The sequence below is a fragment of the Notolepis coatsorum genome (assembly GCF_963971535.1).
Source record: "Notolepis coatsorum genome assembly, chromosome: 2".
NCBI classification, from domain to species: Eukaryota; Metazoa; Chordata; class Actinopteri; order Aulopiformes; family Paralepididae; genus Notolepis; species Notolepis coatsorum.
Window position 1 is genome coordinate 176,317,077 of NC_140166.1, and position 21,421 is coordinate 176,338,497.

The window sequence follows — 21,421 nt, forward strand, 5'->3', positions numbered from 1 at the left end:
CAGAAACCCAGTGGCCTATGCCTTTGAGCCAGTTAGAACGACAGCAGTGAGACGTGCTCCTCCTGTCGAGCCGGACGACGATGGAGAAAGTGGTGCGCAAAACTTGCCTGAAGATGATGATGGCCGCGTTGGGAATACTGCCTGGTGCCACTGCGGATATTGTATCCCGATGGAAACTGAAGTTGAAAGCGTGTGCTGCCAAGATGAACACATGGCTAACCTAGAGCATCTCATAATCGACAACTGCATAACGAGGAGTCCAACTTATAAAATGTTGCGTCTTGAGAGAGATGTCCTGGAGGTCTCGATATTGTCGTTGAAGGATGTCCGAGCTGAGATGCTGGAACGGCGATAAGTAGCAGGTAACATTATGCATAACGGTAGCTAACGTCAGACAGTAGCTAACCTCTCCATCAAATTGTTTGGACCACTGCTAGCCGGTGTTGTGCCGAATTCGAACTCCCTGCCAGAATCCGACTCCCCCTTGCGTGAACGCACATCCATACACTCTATCAGCCTACCCAGCATGGAATACGTTATTTTCCCCACGTCAAATATGTGCAGTATCACTGTCAGTCGTAGCTTCAATTCATTATTGCGAGTTGGATTGCGAGCACGGGATGCGTAACGTTAGCTCCCATCATCAGTGCTACTGACGGGGTCCACTGACAGCCTCTGTAAAACAGCAGGGAGCATAACACTTTTATACGTTCCTTGTAAAACGGGCACAAATGCAAAAAAGATGAATGAAAATCCCTGTTATTAGGCTCCTCAAATATCATTCATAAAAAACATTTATGTAATATTTTACAGCATTGAGCAACCAAACAGGGGGATGCTGCTGCATATGTATGCTCTGTCATGTTTGAGATGGCGAGACCATGCAGTTGGCACCGTGTGAGGCCACATTTGAGCAAATTAATAATACTGTGTGTGTAACAAAACCATTCATTGCGTTTGATGTAAGCAAACTGATGCCAGACTCAGCATTCATGCATTCGGCTGAATAGCTAGATGAAGCACATCCTACCTGGTCTTTGTTAAAACTCAACTCGTTATTATTGGCGCATACACTCTCAGATGTCTGTCATAAAACGATAAAGCGGACAGAAATGCGGGAACGTTTTGATTATATTTAAAAGGCGTTGACATTGAATCTAAATCTATAGTTTATTATCCGTGGCCGTCAGATAGACTCATTGGTTGCTCGTAATGTAGGATAGACCGGTCTATCAAGAGAGAGAGATAGACCGGTCTATCTCTCTCTCACGATAGACTCATTGGTTGCACGTATATAGGATAGACCGGTCTATCCTACATTACGCTTGTGACGGAGACAGACTTTCAACCTTCATTTGGGAAAAATAAATAATATGTTTAATAATAAGTAAGACAACGGATGCGTTTAACGAATTCCATATAAATCTATCGTTTATTATCCGTGGCCGTCAGATAGACTCATTGGTTGCTCGTAATGTAGGATAGACCCGTCTAACAAGAGAGAGAGATAGACCGGTCTATTAAAAATTATTAATTAACAGGAACAATTTACATATAAATATAGCCAAAAACATGGCCTACTGCACTTCACTGCTAATAATACTTCTTTTGCACTTCTGTATACATGCAGGGCTCTACGCTAACCTTTTTCCCAAGGAGCACATGTGCTCCTAAATGAAGAAATATTGGAGCACACAAAGAAATTTAGGAGCACCCAAAAATATTTAGGAGCACAGTGAAAATATTTCAAGTAACAGAGTTAATTTTTTTTTTCAAAAATAAATGTATATTTGTACTGTGCGTGCATGTGTGTAAATTAGCTCTTGCTACAACCCTGCATGTTTACATTTTGTATTTTGTACTTGATGTTCATTAACATGTGCTGTCCCTATCAAATAAACTATCAAATCAAACTACTGCTACAAAAGGTTCAGTCACTTAACTTTAGCTTTTGCCCCTTTTATGCATACAATGCCTATGTTTTGGCTGTGTTGCTCTTCTAGAAAAAGAATCCTTTCAGGGTTGCCTATTGAAATACTGTACACCTCCAGTAGAGAAACATTGTTTATGAGTTTGCGTGTCAGGTAGACCATTGATTGACAGTCGAGTCTGCCAATTACGTCACACCGCTTGCACTCCGGCCGTCCGGTGCTGCAGCTGGACCCTATTGCCCATCTCTGCTGTTGATAACGCTAGCCAAGTTATTATACACACAGATAAACAGTGGGCCAGTGACTTTGGTGTAGGGGTGTAACAATGCATCGATCCTAAGGGGAAAATTCAACTGCATCGATTTGAAAATGTTAGAATAGATTATCGCAATTTTAATGTGTACACGTTATGTTATTGTCATGTCCGTTACAGCCAACACACCGACATACGCTACTGCATCAACGTTATGATTAACAAAGCAAGGCATTAACGTTATATTACTATTGCTATCGATAAATCTAGGTGTTCTAAAAATCTATTGCTATTGGTAAGACAGAGACTATAATAAGTTAGTGTCTCGGAAAACGAGAGCCCTGATCGCAATGGCGGAGTTTCAGGATGTAAACAAGCAAAATGAGAGCTTCCGATTGGTCATTTGCTTTATTTCCCATGAAACCAGTCACTTCACTCTACTGTGATTGGACCGTTGGCTTGAGTGCAATGTGGGACTTGTAGTTTAACGATTCTCAGCGGAGAAATAAAAAGTACGACTGAGGCTGTAATCTGCACTCGCACACCGTGCGCGTAATTGATGTTTTGAAGTTCACACATATTTTTAGGGGCATATGCGAGCAATATGGTCGTACTGTAGAGCCCCGACATGCACGCAGGGGAGGAAATTAGGCCATTTTACTCGCCAAATGAGAGTATTATTTATGTTTGGCGAGTGATTCATGAAGAGCACTCTCCACACTGGCGAGTGGTAAACAAAACAAAATAAATCATTCTGCAATCTGCTGATTCGCTCACTGGCACAAGCCGACCTCCGACTCCCCCCCCTTATGATTCCTCCCATTTGCGCCTCATAATAATCCATAACCAATGAACATCATCGTTGCGCTCCAAACTCCTCCAATGAACACTCGTTTTCTAGAAGATGCCGCCCATCTAGGGGAAGTGGATAGACCACTGCGTGCGGACCTACAGACTCCTGTCACCGGCTTGACAACATACGACAAACTTAGACAAAAACTTTTTTAATTCATGTAGAGTCGTCGCTTTAAGTTTCGGATATCAGTGCGGTCTGACATGGGGGCGAACAACAGCACGCGACGTGTCTCCTCCGGATGAGAATGACAAGTGGGTGTGAGGCTAACGATTCCATAGCCCCTTTCGTGACTGCGATGCAAGCCTCGCTGGCTCCCACGTTACTAGCCATGTTAATGTGAACATCAAGCACTGGTTAAAGACGCTAATAAACATTTAAAAAAAAGATTATAAACGAGTAAAAAAATCACTGAGCTAGCCTTGGCTAAAATGGCTGCTTCCGCATTTTCACGCAGGAGCGCTGTGATTGCTGGGCGCACCAGGCACGTGACAATGCAGCTGTTGTCTCGTATCTCACCCTGTGTCCATGCGCTTGCAGTGGTTCTATTGCTCTATTTCACAATTTTCTTGTATACTGTGTGTAACTGAGGGGTACAATTCCCTGACTGTATTACTAGATATGATACTTACTACCACTACCTTTGTACTTAATATTCGGCCACCCAGTACACGGCATAAATATATTATCATGAACACTCTCACGTAGATGAAACGGATCCAACACAAATGTACGAATTAGAAACAGGTCTTTATTTCCTACACAGCGATGGTGTGTAGAATAAACACTTAATCACTTAATTACATTTATGAATTGAAATAGTATGCACTTTTATGGCAAGGAGTATTCGTCGGTATATCAATAGAGAATGTCCAGTCTCTGAAGGCGCAGGTGGTAAATATACGACCTGGAATAGTTAAGGAATAACAGCAATGATACTTTAATGATTATAGGCTGGATACACTAGAGGGGGTTAATCCGGTCGCTTGTAAGCCGACAGGAGTAGGAGGGGGGGGGGGGGGGTAGAATCCAGCTGCCTCGTCCGGCCAAGGGTATCCCAGGAGAACCCACTGTAGTGCCGTTCAATGCGCCGGCGATCCTTGGACCACAGATGAAAGCAGGTGGACTCTTTGTGGGCCGGCTCTCTCCGGTCCACGGGGGAGAGATGTGGAGAGACCTCGTCTTGCAGAGCGTCTCCTCACCTTGCGTCCTCTCCAGGGGGGGGGGTTCCAACACACGGTAGTGTCGGGGGTCTTTATCCATAGAATAATCAAAGTATCCAAAGCATAATCCGTGCCTGGGAAGGCGGGCTGTCGTCGGTAGAATAATCCGGTATACAGGTCCACTCGCTCGTCGGCTCTGGGGCTCCTCGGGTGCAGCTTCACATAGGGTCAACCACCCTGGGTAAGCAGCCAGTTCTCTGCCCGAAACGATGGGGTACTGACTACGGTAGTATTCTCACCGCACGAAGCACTATATATTAACAGACTATTATTAGCTTAATAGACTACGTCCAACTCGACGATATAGTGCCAAATATGACTATTCAAATATTAATATACACGATGTCTCAATACCGATGGTAGGCCGAACTTGGCCTTACTCCCACACGTGGCATCGCGGGGAGGCTTTACGTCTGTGACTCTATTGGAGGGTAAGAAACTGGACTGAAAAGAAAGTCCTACTTTAGTAGCGCAGTATATATACGCACTATGAACAAATAGTCCCATTAGTGGTGCGGTAGCCAAATTCCTACGCGGAACTAGGACTTGTTCGTACATGTCGAGCGGTACGTTTGAACTGGGTCTGAGGGGTATGGCAGCCTGGCACCAAGGTCTCGACCAATAGTAGAATGGAGACTATTATGGGATGTTCAGTAGGCTAGAATGGATATTCAATGCATATTGTACAAGGAATATACAAGGGATATCAGGGAATATTAGAGAATATACAAATACAATTAAATATATATATATAAATAAATATATATATTCGGTTTAATCTGGCCCTTCACAACACTGTGGTTCTGCTGTCGCCGTGTGTGCATGTGCTCACTGCATGTATCTGCAGGTAGTTTGTTTAAAGTACAGCAGTACCATGGTAAAATTGGTTTTGACATTAAAAGTTACATTTTCACTCTACTAGATGGTGGCCATCTTGGATTTCTGGGTCAAATTGATGTCATAGAGTCAAACTGATGTCAGAATTGGAATCGCCATGGTTGACTTACACAAAAAAGTGTATTCATACACGATTCTAGGTGCTCTGGATCAAAAGTTAATTTTTCAAGATGGCGTCAGCAGGTATTTTGGATTTGGCCATCTGACAAAATGCCGGGATTTTTGGGAGGGACACGGGGGCTAAATATTTGATAAAAGGTCCATAGAAGTCAAATCAATCATCAAAACATCTTAGCCAGAGAATGGTCACAGAATTTTGGTTCTTGACCCAACTATTAGTTTCCTCCCCTGCATGCACAAGACTATAATGCTAAAACCTATTACACTATTATAAACAGGGGCTCCGTCTCTTGAACTAACTTTCCTCTCTCTTTCACGCGGTAAAATTAATTCGAACCGCCGGGAGCAATGCAAAAAGAACGTATCTAATTTACGTATCTAACCAGCAGTGTAAACAGGGAGCCAGCCCAAACCATCACAGTGACGTCACCATATAGCTAACTCTAAAATGGCGCCGCCCATGATGAAAACGGGGAAATTACATTTTAGTTTTCAGACAAATAAGCAGGATTTCACATTTGATTATAGGACCCTGTCTTACCCTAAGTAGGTACACAACAAACAAACTAGGCTCATATTGTTCAACGCTTCATCTCCCCTTTAACACTTTGAGTGCCAGCCACGAGAAAACTCGTTAGTTCATGCCATGCGTTGAGTGCCAGGAACCTCATTATTTAATCGTTTTATTTAAATTTTTTATTATTATCGATTTCCATAAATTTTTCATCAATCTAGCCTCACGTTACCACTGGGACTGAGTTTGAACAGGGAAAATACCGCCCCCTATCGTCTGCCGGATGGTAATGCACCCTTTGGATTGGATTTAATGAAAACGCATGGGGAAAAGAAAGTCCGGAATCCACATTTTACTTGTCAGGCATGTAATCCGAGCCGATTGCAGTCTTCGCCGACCGTCAGAACAGTGTTGAATCAGTGTTTCCAGTACCCAGCGTTGGATCAATAAACATGATCAATATTTGGAATGGCAATCAGGAATTGGAATAATCTTTTTGGAGAACATCTGATCTGAGGTAAGGAATCTATTTTACCAGTCTTGGGATAATCAGAGCTCTTTTCACGTATATATCAGCGTGTGTGTGCTGATCAGGAAATAAGATAATCGATTTTTCAGCCCGCTTCTCTAGCGTGCATAAGTACACATATACTATCGATAATCTAGCGTTTATTTGAAAACGATTCATAAATAGGCAGAAAAATTACAACGTGTTTTGTGTATTCGAGTAAAGCGCGATTCCTGCAGAATTTTTGAATTTTTTTTGGATGTTTAAAAAAAACAGCGTTTTTCAAAATGGTATAAGACGGAAATGTAACGATTAAAAAACAATCCGTTTCGACAATGTTGACTGCAAACAAGTCATTGATAAGCGACGGGCGTATTAGACACATAGGCATAAGATATAGTTTATGCGTTCGCAAACGTGCTCGCCCTCCCATTGACTACAGCGCTGGCACTCAAGCACTATTTCTGGCACCCCCTGCTGGCACTCAAAGTGTTAAAATATATGTAAATAAAAATAAAATAACCAGATTGAAAATGTTACACATTGAAGTGTTAACAAAAATGTATAATATCCGTTTCACAATAGAAGAAATTATAATAATAAAATCACTGGAGAGTACACTGTAATTTCTGTGATGCTGGCTCGGAACCAACCTGCTGTTCAAATGCAGCTGCTCTGTTCTGGTAGAAGGTGGATAAATCAGCCTTCTGTTCCGTGGGGCAGAGAGCGATGGCCTCTGTGTAACACTGGATGGCCTGCTCGTACTTGCCCGCCTTGAAGTACTTGTTGCCCTTGTTCTTCGCTGCCTGGGCCCGGTCCAAAGGAGTCTATAGAGATGAGGAGGGAAAAAGAAGAGGCGTTATGATGGTATTCTAGACTCTCTCTCTATCCCTCAGTCTACATCAGGGCTGCCCAGAGTAGGCCAGATTTGGCTCTCCAAAAGGTTCCAGAGAATTATTAGATATTCTGTTTTTAGTCTATTTCTGATGCAATTTAACCACTTGAACATTTAATTTTAAACTAAATTTCCTTACAAAGTATTTGTTACATTTATTAAATGATCGATGTCTAGTTACATTATTTGGCCTACCGCCCGTGTTAAAAATTCAGCCCTTGGCCCTCCATTGACCATTATTCACACGGCGGCCATTTTGCTCCACTGGGTGATTATGGTCAATGTCAAAAAGTCTGGGCAGCTCTGCTCTACATAATCATGAAGTGTCTGCCGACGGCACACTGCATCCTCGCCTGCAGCAGGCTTATAGCAGGTGATCAACAACCGTGGAGGATTAAAGGCCAGGGCACTAGGTGCACCCATACTGTTTCAGAGTCTGCATACAGTGCTGCTACACAATATATCTGCATATAATGAGCATCTAATGGTATCTCCATGGTATTCCATCATCACAGTACTTAACAGCCTTGTACATGAGATTGTGTTAAAAAGTTTTACCCTTTCCCTTAACTCATTCTGTGCCAAACCCGAGATTTCTCGTGTTTAGAATCCAACCGTTTTTCTCGGGTTTTGATCCATTTTTCTTTTTTCATTCTAAACAATCGCGCGGACCTGCCTGCGTCTCCCTGGCACTGCTGCCTATGTTAAAATTGCAATGACGGGCGCCCCAGTGGCGAACCACATAACGCACTGAGTCGCGGCACGGCCGACCCGGGTTCGATTCCCAGACCAGTCGTTATTTGCCGAATGTCTTCCCCCCACTCTGTCTCCTGTTCCTCCTCTCTCTCTCTCTCTCTACTGGACTGCCCAGTAGTAAAAAGCGATAAACGCTAAAAAATAAAAAATAAAATAAGAAATTGCAATGACGATCGAATCCCAACAGGTGGCAGTATCGCCTACCTTTTGAACTGGGTCTCTAAGGTGTCTCTCAGTGCCTCCGTCTGCAGGAATCCCCTCCCCCTAAAAGTGAAGCAGTACACAGCCCTCTGTCGCGGATTTGCTCGCCTGAAACCTATTGTTTTCCGTATTCTAGCCAGGCCCAATGCACACCGGTAATGACGATCGCAATGGAACTACTGGGATTATTCATTTGAGTACCTTCTTACAAAGGTAAGGTCTATTTTACCAAACCTAAAACATGCTTTTGTTAACGATCGCAGCTTCGTAAAACGACCCCCCCCCCCTTGATGACTTTGTGAAGACACATCTATATGGTATATACCTTTGATTTGGAAATAATATAGCACTGCCTTAAATTAGCACGATTTGCGCATATGCATATAACACGTCATATCTCGCGATCTAGAAAATGAGATTGGATTATTTTGAAACGGGGCGATGGAATAGCGCACAAACGAAAGTATGTAGAAATGTACTGGTTTGTCAGTGTTGGACTATAAATAGTGCCCGTCAAATGAGCCATACTATTTTCTCCATAGCTATAATATAGAATATACGATGGGTTCGCAAACATCATGAAAATGTACGACAATAACGCTGGCGCCAGGGAGTAAAGATGGGAAAACAGCGTGGCAGTCAATAAGGGGAAACAGTAAGGGGAAAACAGCGTGGCAGTCAATAAGGGTAAACAGTAAGAGTGTAACAATCTCAATTTATTAAATAAATAATAAACATGTTTACATTCAATACAGTGTATTGAAATGTAAAACTATATCGACGATTATCCTTCCGTCTTTCTCGTCCCTAGGTCTTTCATTTGTCCTGTCTGTAGACTAAACTAGGCATCTGCCTGCATCAGTGTAGAGAGGGAGGATATGCTATGTGCACACACACAAACACACACAGTCAAAGAGGAAGGGAGAGAGACAGAGTGGAGAAGAAACACTGAAAAATTATGAATACATTTTTAAACACAAAGAATCAAAAATCTAATCGTGACCCTCAAAATCAAAAATGTTACCGAATCTGAAAGTGTGTGTATTTGTTACACCAGCTCGGAAACAGTTGCTCCAGGGGGTGGCAGCTTTCTTGCCAGTCCTGACAACAGTCCAGACAACAGTCCAGACTACAGTCCAGACTACAGTCCTGACTGACGGCTCACTCACAGACATCCCACTAAGACAGTGTCTGTGCCATCTAATTAATCCTTTTAGCTGCTAATGGGGGATGGGAGGGGCTCAAGTGTTTGGCACACGACAACTTTTGAGTGACAATGACAAGTGACAATTGTTGACAGGGGGAGGGGTTTAGACAGTGATGCTGTGGTAACTCCCTACCTACCCTTATTTTTTAATCAAACTCAAACCACACCCTATTTTCTTGATCATCCAATCACAACTGTTGCCAAGGAAAATGACAGTTGTAATTAGAAGATCAAGAAAAGAGGGCAGTTTTTTTTTATTCATTTTTATTTTTAATAATGATAAATATAGGCTTATTTTATTTGTTGATGTTTACTTTATGTTGGTGGTCATTTGCCTTGAGGTAAAAACACCAACTCGAATTTATAGTTTACCCTTTTATTTATCATTACGTCACTCTGTTTAGATTTGATTTATTTTAATAATGATAAATATAGGCTTATTTTATTTGTTGATGTTTACTTTATGTTGGTGTAGGGCTGGGCGATATAACGATAACGATAAATATCGCGATATATTTTAATAATCGATATAGAATTTTTTTTTTTTTTTATTTAATTTAATTTTTTTATTTTTTTGGACCTGCAACAGGGCAGTTTTAAAACCAGAGACAGTGGACAGACTTGTCTTTCTTGCCTGCAACTTAAAGTAATGGCTTTGCTTGTCCAAATGACAATACTGACCAAATTGAGATTTATTTTTCTCTTGTCCATTTATTTTGTTTGCTTTCTAATTTAAAATACAGTTTGAAACCGTCTGTACACAGTAGGCTATGTGTGCTAGCAGAGCTAGACTCCAGTCACGAGTCACGGTGCACATGTGCGGTGGTTTGTCCACCAAAAAAGCGCCAAAAGATAGAAAATAAACTAGCAGAGCCAGAACTGTTCAACTCCCCTGCAGCCACAGCCAGCAGAGAAGCCGGTTTACTTTAGCTTTTAAACCAGATGCAGCCTGAGAACTGGAGTGTGAGGGGATGTAACACTAAAGATGGCGGCAATGACAAAGAATTGCTGCAAAATAATCATACATCTGTTGTTAAAAAAAAAAAAAAAAAAAAAAAAAAAAAAATATTAAAAAAAAAAACATATATATACTTATAACAATTCGATAATTATCTATATCGAGAAATATGATAACATTATCATATCGTTATCGCGATATGATTTTTTTTCCATATCGCCCAGCCCTATGTTGGTGGTCATTTGCCTTGAGGTAAAAACACCAACTAGAATTTATAGTTTACCCTTTTATTTATCATTACGTCACTCTGTTTAGATTTGATTTATTTTGTTCCGTTTAGGCTCAGTGGAACATGGAAGTTAGATATACGCACCAATACCTGATCAATACCTGTATCAAATGTCAAACAGAAAAACCTGGCTAAAAGTATCAGCATCTAGTAAGAACTTCCCCCAATACCAACATCAGCTGCTCAGTAAACATTACTCTGCATCAGTAAAGTAATGGATCAGATCATTACTCTTATCAGTTTAGGACTCAGGATAGATAAAGTGGTATCAGTGCCTCCCAGTCCCTGGTGAGAGTATACTACACTTGATCGTTACAACGACAAGCTTTGGACTCTGGACTCTCATTGGGAGTAAGTTACACATTAGACAGCTAGCAGGCTCAGTCACCTCAACTGATAGGTCACCCAATGTAAATTGTCATACATCGTTGCACTTACCTAAGTAAATACTGTATATGGCAACTTTCCCTACAGTTAAGTAACAAAGTGCTTCCCAAACTCTCAAATCAATATAAAACCTTAGAAATGAAAATCAACTGTATGATGACGACAAACACGTTATAATAACACAAAATATAGCCTATGAAAGATTAGGACAATGCCTGCGAGTAAAGGTATGTTGACAGTTGATCTGATCTGAAGATTAATCAGTTCTAGAGTCTAGGGGCAGCGACTGCAAAAGCAAAGTCACCTTTTGATTTTAGCTTTGACCTAGGATGAACCACCAAGAGTAAGTAAGGTCAAGAAGACCTTGGAGAGGTATAAGGGCACAGCAGCTATAGCTAGCTATATGAAAATATAAAATTGAGTGGAACTGTTTGACAACAGTAATCTCAGCATCCTTTTGCTGTTAACTAGCGCTTTGCCTGCGACCATATCTCCCCACTGATTATCTTACACTGAAGTCGCCCAGCTAACTTCTGAAAAATAACCTATGGAATGCATGATTGAAAATTACAATTTCAATTTGTAGACAAAGTATGAATATACTTTTGTAAAGGCGCCTTTTTATTTGACTGAAACTAACGTTGAACAGTTTCTTCAAACATCAAGCCTTTGACATTTGGTGCCTCATAACATTGGTGCCTCATTTTAACAACACTCTTTATGTGTATTCTTGAACTGTACTAGTATTAGCTTCCCAGTATCAGCAGACACAGCAGACACAAACAGCCTTCAGGCTTTTTTCTTCTGCCACATCTCTTATATACTAGTTTTCCAGATAAAAGCTAGCAATATCATTCATTATTGATACAAACAGGAGCCGTATGGTAGTTTACTGTTTGATTGAAAGGTTTTGATGTGACTGTAGGTTAAAATGTTATAAACGAATACCTTAGAGTTAGACATATCATATAGGCCAAATCAAAATAGCTATGTCAGTGTTTACCAGTGTTGTGCCAAACATGATATTAGACTACAGTTAGATGTCTTAAAATAATTTGATTTCCATGTGAACATCAATTATATGTAACTGTATCTTACCCACCATAGCTTAACGCTCAATAGAGCTACCCACCCCAGCCTACCACCACAAACAACATACAGACCATAGCCAAGGGCCTGGGAAAAGCATTGATACTGCACATTAGCTATGCAGCTCAGATATGAAGACGTTATCGGTCTACTACGTTAGTTCACACATGAATTCACGCCCCCTTCTTGCAAGCTAAATTGACAGCTAACAGTTAGCAAACCCCTAACGTAGCTTGTTAGTTAATACTGTTGGGTTTCATAAATCACAAGAATGTGCTATCAACATGCGCTTCTCTATAACCAACTCTCACTTAAAAACGAGTTTTTGGGTTTACGTTTTAAGTATGCAATCATGCTCGAGCTGCAAGCGAGGTCGACATTTTGAACCAAACTGGTGTAGCATATGTTAGCTTACCAGTTAGCTTAACAGTGTTAGCTAATCCAGCGGGTTCTGCACCACGGTGGCTACTACTAGCACAGGCTCGCTAACCTGACAGCGGCTGACAGACAGTTGGTGTCCTTGAATGTACTTTCATAGGAAACACAATTGTGGCTATGAATCGGTTGCCATTGCAAAATGGCAAACCACACAAGTATGGGACATAGCGTTATATTCAGCTAACGTTAGGGTGTTAAAACAGTTGGACAGAGCCACTGTGTCGCTCTAGTCACCAGCAGTACCATGTTCTCCTGCTCCCTGTTCGCTCGAGCCGCGCCGTCTTGGCCCTGGACTGGGCTCGCGCTGCCTTCTGGCGTCTTTCTCTCCCCATTTCCTTTTCCTTGGCTCTCCTTCGTCTTACTGCGGTTCCACAGGTAGACAGCACCTACTCCCAGTACTATCGGGGCCCCGATTATCAGTGCCAGCTGCCAGCGTGGCAGTCCACTCCCGGACGGCGGTTCGACCGGCTTTGAAGAAGCCATCATCCACTATGCAACGATTAGCCAGCAAGTACTAGCTACCTACACACAGTACCCACACACACACGCGCACACACGCACCACCACCAGACACCGTTGCTACTTCTTCCAGTACACCGCGAGGTCACAGTAGAAACACAGTGGATTCATGGGATAGTGGCGGACGATGCACAAATACAACCGGGTTACGGACTTCCCTTGTGTAGTCCAGTTACATTTTTGTAGTCCATATTTTCTTTTTAGTTTGTCGCCCTATGACAATTACAAATAGTTATCTCAGTATATTTTTGTGTAGTCCAAACGTTTTGAAAGTTGAGTAATATTTTTTTTTATCTACTTTTTCTCCCATTTTCTATATATTTTCTCCCATCCCAATTTCGTATCATCGAATTCAACCCTCCCCTGTCACGAACGCTGTTTCTTGCCTCCCACAAGCCGGCTGCAATGTGGACTAAGTCATACATAGCACAAGTCCCCTCCGGTACTTGAGGTAACAGCAGTCGCATCTTTTCACCTGCGCAGCTCGATATCTCAGTGGCGAGGAGTAACGCGTGGGAGGCTCACGCTGCCCCGACACTTCCTGATTCTACTGCGCAGGCGCACCAACCGACCTGTAGGAGTCGCTGTCCACAACGCCCGATCCCCACCCATCAGTTTCCCACCCCCTAATACGGCCAATGTGTATTAGTATGAACGACCAGCTAAACTGAAAGCAATGTGGAGCGCTGGGCTCGAACAGGCGAGCCCAGCGTCTCCGGATTCGTGGCGAGCGCCTTGCCCACTACGCCACTTAGCTGCCCGAAAGTTGAGTCATATTTGTCCTACCTTTTGAGTAGGCCTAGCTACAAAAACAAGGCTTGCAAGTTGCATCAATCACAGCCCGAGTTGCAACAAGCCACATCGAAGGTTATCCTATAACCCTATTTATGTGAATACTATCTGAGCGTTCCGCTCGCCTTATTATGGGATATATTAGTGCGCGAGCGTCGAAAAACTTCTACTTGCACCTTTCATATCTACCAGGGCTACGCCCATCCCGTGTTCCATAAAACACAGGGCGGGCCGCCAACTCACCCTTCAGAGTCTGCATTTCACGTGTGAATAAACAGCCAAGGGTCCTCAGGGAGTGAAAGCGGAACGCTCAGATAGTATTCACATAACTAGGGTTATAGGATAACCATTGTTATGTTTCATTACTATTCTGAGTGTTCCGCTCGCCTTATGGGAACTAGAGGGGGAGCGGACGCGCAGCCACTGACAGATGCACCCCCTGAGGGCCCTTACGACCATCAAAACGGGGAGGGGGGTCTCATCCTAATGAGGAGCGGGGAGATAGAAACTCCAATCCAATATGCGTAATAGGGAACAGCCACCCTAGTGTAGCCGGTGTGATCTGGCTCTGCATTGTGTTTTGTTTCGATTCGACCCCTGTTAAGGGATCGCCCTGAGTGGGAGTTGAACCCCGGTCTCCCGCGCCGCGGCCGGCATCACAGACCACTGTACCAAGAGGTGAATTCACTTCTAAGTACTGGGTCTGGATGCCTCTGGGGAGTGAGTTTACTTGCAGTACCACTTAACGTCCACAGCCACTTCACTATACAAGTCCCTCGTGACTGTGGATAGACATGCGGTACCTCCGTTACACTCACCCCCCTAAACTCACTCCACCCAGGGCATCCGGGTCTATCGGCACCACGTGTAGCCGGTGTGATCTCGCTCTGCATTGTGTTTTGTTTCAATTCGACCCCTGTTAAGGGATCGCCTTGAGTGGGAGTTGAACCCCGGTCTCCCGCGCCGCGGGTGGCATCACAGACCACTGTACCAAGAGGTGCATTCACTTCTAAGTACTGGGTCTGGATGCCTCTGGGGAGTGAGTTTACTTGCAGTACCGCTTAACGTCCACAGCCACTTCACTATACAAGTCCCTCGTGACTGTGGATAGACATGCGGTACCTCCGTTACACTAGGACGCACAACATGAGTGGGACCGTGTGTAAAAACACCTGCGGTCCACACCCACACACTCCTGCTAGCCCACCTAGTGGCGGGATGCAGGAGAAGTCCCGGTACTTAGGACTGCATGGGAGACAGAGCCCCCCGTCATGTCCATGAGATAAAACCTGACAAAAGAGACAGAGACCGTAACAGACAAGTAGTTGACTGGTAGCCCTGAGGTCCTGTGTGCGTCTAAGATACATCGCCAGCGCACAGACAGGACACAACAGGTGAAGGCTCCTCTCCAACTCACCCGTGTGAGGGGGAGGGTAAAAAGCCTGTAGCACAATATCCCTGGAGCGATAAGAACTCCAGATATTTTTTGGCACAAAGGCTGGATTGGGCCTTAAAGTAACGCTGCTATTACCCTGTATAGACAGACACTCGGGCCGAACCGAAAGAGCGCACCCACGCATTTAGCGGAGGTGATGGCCAGAAGGAACGCCGTCTTGAAAGACAGCCGATCCAACGTCGCCTGCTCAAGAGGTTCAAACGGGGCCCCCAACAGCCCCACCAGGACTAGTTGGAGGTCCCAGCTTGGGGACAGAGCACATTTAACAGGCTTGAGGCGCCGTGCGCCCAGCAGGAAACGTCTCACGAGAGGGTGGCTGAATAATGTTTTGCCCTCAAAGCCTACATGACATGAAGATGTAGCCGCGGCATATACCTTCACTGTCGAGGCCGAGAGCCTATCCAGGATAGACTGGAGGAAGGACAGAACCGAGTTCAGGGGACATGATACCAGGTCCAGGCCCTCAGCCTCACATCACTCTTAAAACATATTCCACTTCCCTGCGTAAACCGCGGTAGTGGACGGAGCGTGCGCGTTCTGGATGGTGTTAATCACAGTAGTGCTAAGACACATCCCCTCCAAATTCAACCTCTCAGCAGCCAAGCCATTAAAGGCTGCCCCAGGACAGGCGGTTGAAACACAGAGCCGTGTGCCTGTGAGAGAGCCCGCGGTGACCATGGGATAGGACACGGCAGGGCCACCAGGAGTTGAATTAGGGCTGGGAACCACAAGGCTGTGCCCCGGTCCGGTGCGACCAGGATCAAAGTCCTGCGCTCCTGACGTACCCGACCCAAAAGCTGATTTATTAGATATATGGGGGGGAACGCATATAGAATCCCGGGCGGCCACGGGTAGGTCGAGAAGGCATCCACTCCCAGAGGGGGGTTGTCCTTCCAACTGACTGAGAACCACAGGGGGCACTGGTGGGACTGACTGCTCGCAAACAGATCCACCGCGGCCTCCCCGAATCGGTTCCAGATCAGTCTGACTATGTCTGGCTCCAGTCCCCACTCGTCTGGGTGAGGACCCCCCCGTGACATCAAATCCGCGCCCACATTCTCCTTGCCGGGAATGTAGAGAGCCCTCTGGCTGCGCAGATTGCGAGATGCCCATAGCCAGAGTCTGGCCGCCGCCTGGTGGAGACGGAGGAAGCTAGAAGCACTGCCTTCAATTCCAACACATTGATATGTACGGTAGACAGAGCAGGCCAACTGCCTCCTACCGTGTTGGTCCGACATGTCCCCCCCCATCCTGTGAGGGAGGCGTCGGAGAAGACCGTTTCTCTCATAAAGAGGAGACCAAGTGGAACCACGGTCAACATTCTGAACCGTCTCACCGCAATCAAATGATTGAACGAGGACAGGTCCAGTATGGGTCTGATACCCCCCGTTTTCTTGGGCACCAGAAAATATCGGGAGTCGACCCCACTCATCACGTCCTCTAGCATCTTTTTCGGGACCGTGATGATGGCATGCTTCGCCAACAGAGATTGAATCTCGTCGGCCAGGGCTGTCACTGCCGCGGCCTCGGATAAAAGAGTATGGTTCAAACCCAAAAACGGAGGGTGGTGGTGTGCGAATTGCAACACGAGCCCCAATCTCAACGTTTTCTCTATCCATACCGACATGTGGCACTTCCATAGCCACACGTGGTAAAAATCGCAAAGCGGTCTCATGGCCAACTGGCGCTGACCTGCTACGAATTGTACATAGGAGGCCTGGTCCCTCCCGCTGTGCATCGCGAACCCTGACTCTGCCAGCGAGGCATCTCGTGGGGTCAGGGTTCTCGTGGCAAATGCACCCATGGGTGGACCCCGACAAAAAGGGGCGGTTTGAAACGGGGGGAACGGCAGTCACCATGCCTATGTCAGGGAGTGGATGACACGGTTCCCCCCGCTGAGCTGTGTCCCGTCTTAGTTTTCACTGGGGATCACCTGCTCTGCGGCTGGACATGCACAACGTGTGGTCTTTACTACTCTGAGTAAAAAGAACCATTCACACACTGTAACCCTGTAATGATATTACTATCATTCAAATTACGCGTGCCTGACACACCACTGCCGCTGTTAGGACCGGTAGTCTGGACGGGGGAAGCACAAGCGTAATACCCAGCCTGGCGAGGGCGGGGCTGGGGAAACCCACGCTGTGACACTATGTCGCTGTGACGCGGCCAGGGGTTCCCACTCTGACAACCTTTTTTTGAGACAGGGGAACCCGCTCCGTCATCATATGTAGTGGCAGGCTCGTCAAGCGCACACGCCGAGCGTGTGGCAGAGGGGCCTTCTGAAAATACAACATTCTCATAGACAAACCCAGGCGTAGCAAGGACCTGGGTATCAGCCTCTGCCATGAGAAGTGACTTGTCGGGCCGCTTACGCTTCCCCACAGGAATAGTAACGCGGCCCAATGCCAGAGGAGGAACAGAGCCCCTATTTTCGTATCGCATACGAGGGGATGAACAGAGAGTTTTGCTAGACATAGTGAGATGATGGTGTCGGGGAGCCGCGCACTTCAAATTCGCCTGAACCTACGGCCGCCCGGGGCTGTCGGCACCGTGAGGACCTATGTCTCTGTTTCATTATGCACTCTAAGCGCCAGGGTGTCTCCTGCAGGGGTCGCAAGGCCACTGGCCAGCAGCCGCTGACGAGACAGTACTCTCTCCTCTGGCTGTGAGGTGTGGGGGCCTGGCTATAGGCCGCCTCCGCTGATAAACCAAAAAGTCCATCCTCGGAGAGGGGGGTGAGGGGGGCCTGAGGAGAGGAATTCTCCTCTCCTCCTCCAGGGGAAACTGCTCCAACCAAAGATGTCTGTGCATCAACGTTGAAAGCGCCATCCATTTCCCTGAGGCTATAGCTTGCAGCTGCGTTAGATGCAGCATAACCTCGAAACCCTGCGCGAGGGTCTCAGCATCGTCCGGGACCAAGACCCCACCGCCTGACACCATTTTTGACAGAAAGGCAGCTAGCTGTGCAATGTTAGTCGCTGCTGCCAGGTTCTGCACTGCGGCAGTATAGGCCTTGTGGGCCCACTCAGCCATCTGCTGGGCCGACTCGCCTCTCGGTGTCGGCTTCCGGTCGGTGTGCCACTCGTTCTCCAGTCCTCTGCCAAGCTGGTGATGGGAATCTGAAGAAAGTCCAGCGTCGGGCACCCAGCGATACTCCATCTGGACGCGCTGGGGAAGTCCTGGAAAGGACGTCGGTAGTCCAATGTTCTTTTCTTTCTGCTTTCGTTTCATAACTCCTAGAATCCACTGTTAGCAGGTGCGTTTGAGCAAGCCTTCTCGCGTGAAAAACGAATGAAGGGTGAGTTGGCGGCCCCGGCCTGTGTTTTATGGAACATGGGATGGGCGTAGCCGTGGTAGATGTGAAAGGTGCAAGTAGAAGTTTTTCAACACGCACGCACTAGGCGCACGGACAACGAATATATCCCATAAGGCAAGCGGAACGCTCAGAATAGTAATGAAACATAACTAGAGGATATGAATGGGCCTGCAATACAAGTAATTTGCTCCACTGTTTTATTCACTTTTGGCCCCATCACTCAGTAAGACATTGAAACTAAGTCTGTCAATTGATTAAAATATTTAATCTGATTAATCGCATGATTGTCCATAGTTAATCGTGATTAATCGCAAATTAATCGCATATTTTTTATCTGTTTATCTGTTGCTTGCTTTATGCAGCCATTTACCACAAAAGGATGACTCTTGTGCAAATTTGTATCAAATTCAAAACAGAATGATGCACAAAATAACTTAACTAAGAAAATAATCATTTAAAACAATGAATAAAGTGTGCATGCAATAATAGGGGAAAGAAAACGTTAGGAACTTGTTACATTCACACAAGGGCTGAGGACACACCCCCAGCCCCCCTCTCTCTTACACACACACACTCTCCCAGCTCTCTTTCTCTCTTGCCCCTTCCTCATCTCTCCCCCCCCCCCCCCTCTCTCTCTCTCTCTCTCTCACACACAAACACACACACTTCGAGTCAGAAACAAACATAGTATCAATGAGAGTATCAATAATACACCTGAGTGAAGTCTAGTAAAAAAAAAAAAAAAAAAAAAATATATATATATATATATATATATATATATATATATATATATATATATATATATATATATATACAGTATATATATATATATATTTATTTTCTTTTTAAATGTTAATCTTGCATTAAAAAAATAGTGGCGTTAAAAGAATTGTGCGTTAACGCGTTAATAACGTTAAGTAACGTTAAGGCTGAGGACTTAACCTTAATAACTGTCACGGCAGCGGTGGCTGAGCCCAATAGCAGAACACACAGGTAGAGAGAAAATGGAGTGTTTTAGGTTTGTTTTAATATTCCTTGGGTACTAGGCAGACAGGCTACAGTGAATATACAGAAATGTGCGGCTTGGGCGAGCAGGGGCGCTCGCTTGAGCGAGAGGATGTCCGAGAGGGCGGTGTGTCAGGAGACAGCGTAGGCCGGGAGTGATGGTCCTGGGCACAGGGAGAACAGAGGTTATAGCAAGGCAGACAATAAGACAGAGCAGCAAGGTGGGGTACGTCCTCGTACCTAGGTTGATAGGATAACACTTGGACAATGAGGGGCAGGATCCGTAGGGTAGATATCGGGGTTGGTGATGAGCGGATGACTCTCAGCTGTGCTGATTGCTGCCAGGTGACAGCGTGAGAACACTGGGGTTGGAAGCTGCCCATATAAGGGCGTGTAAGCAGGAGGAGAGAGAGGGGCTCTCGCCGTGATTGTGACAAATAACGCGTTAACTTTGACAGCCTTAATTGAAACGCTTTCTAGATTACTCACTTCTCTGCGTGAATGTGAGTGGTATAAATGATATGCTTTTGTGTGAGTTTTAATAATCCTCTAAATTGTGTCCTAATAAGTAATAACTAAATAAGTGATGTGTGTGTATGTGCGTGTGAGTGAATGAGTGCATGCACTCACGTTTGAGTGCTTTTGCATGTGTGCAGTGCATGCATTTGCCAGGTTCGATCATGACAAGTCACATTTCAGCGCTTGGTGCTGGTTTGTCAGGGCAATGCTTGATGCTTGCCACTCAATCCGTGCCCCCTGGCGATGCTGTGCTCTAAATTAAAACACAGAGCAGTAGTATTGGTTTTAAAGTCACCACTGACTGGCAGTGTCTCTAGGTAGAAAGAATATGCTTTGTGGGAAGAAGCAGCTTGATTGTTGAAAACTGTATTATTGTAATATAGTCAACTTTGCAAAGGAGTTACAAAACATGTTTTCTTTGCAATATATATATGTGTGCGTGTGTGTGTGTGTGTGTGTGTGTGTGTTTAGGTTGTTTGTGAATGTATTTTTACAATCGTCCTTTTCCAATTTGACAAAGAATCATTAAGCCTATTTGTTACAAAGGGTCAGATTAAACCGAATATATATATTTATTACTTGAGATATATTGTATAGTATTTGTATATCGTCTGATATCCCTTGTATATTCTTTGTACATATACACGGAATATCCCTTTACCTAGTACAGGCCAGACCATAATATTCGTTCTCCTATTGGACAGCGACCCCCCAGGCGCCACGGCCATACCCCCAATGTCTAGTTCAAAGTCACCGCTAAGACATGTCTCAACATGCCCGGTTTTGCGCAGTAATATGAGACAGAAATAAGGCTGGTACTAGATTATTCACCTTACGTATAAATACGGTGCAGGTGGATACAGCAGTAGTCTAATCTTAGTAACAAGTTGAAGCCTCACACCACGATACAACGTGCTGTGAAGTGGGCCCGTTTTGCCCCGAAATAGAGCCTTGAGACCGCGTGCGAATTGATAGCTGAAGTGTCAGAGTTTAACGCTGTATCGTCGAGTTCGACCTATTCTATTATTAAGTAATAGTCTATTATGTATAGTGTATCGTGCGGCTACCGTTCTACAGTGACCAGCATTACCAACGTTTCATCGTACCGAGCTAGTGTGCTTATCCAGGCTGGGCGGCCTAACCTTGTGCCGTCATCCGAGGAGCCCTAGACGAGAACCGTGTGGATATGTACACTGGATAACCTACACCGACGACTACAGAGCCCTTTTCGGCTGGATTATAATGCTTTGGTCCTGTGGCTGCTGGAGCAGAGAATCGTCTACCCCCACTAC

General features: G+C 45.0%; 1 protein-coding gene across 1 annotated transcript in view; it reads right to left on the bottom strand.

Annotated features, from left to right (window-relative positions):
* tomm70a (translocase of outer mitochondrial membrane 70 homolog A) overlaps positions 1–13,101 on the bottom strand; it is a 34,226-nt gene extending 21,125 nt beyond the window's left edge. Inside the window, exons 1-2 of the mRNA XM_084307320.1 lie at positions 12,763–13,101; positions 6,953–7,126 (exon numbers count right to left, since the gene is read on the bottom strand). Of these exons, the coding sequence (XP_084163446.1) occupies positions 6,953–7,126; positions 12,763–13,005 (417 nt within the window). The 5' untranslated portion in view covers positions 13,006–13,101. The remainder of the gene's footprint in view (positions 1–6,952; positions 7,127–12,762) is intronic.
* Between the last annotated feature and the right edge of the window lie 8,320 nt (positions 13,102–21,421).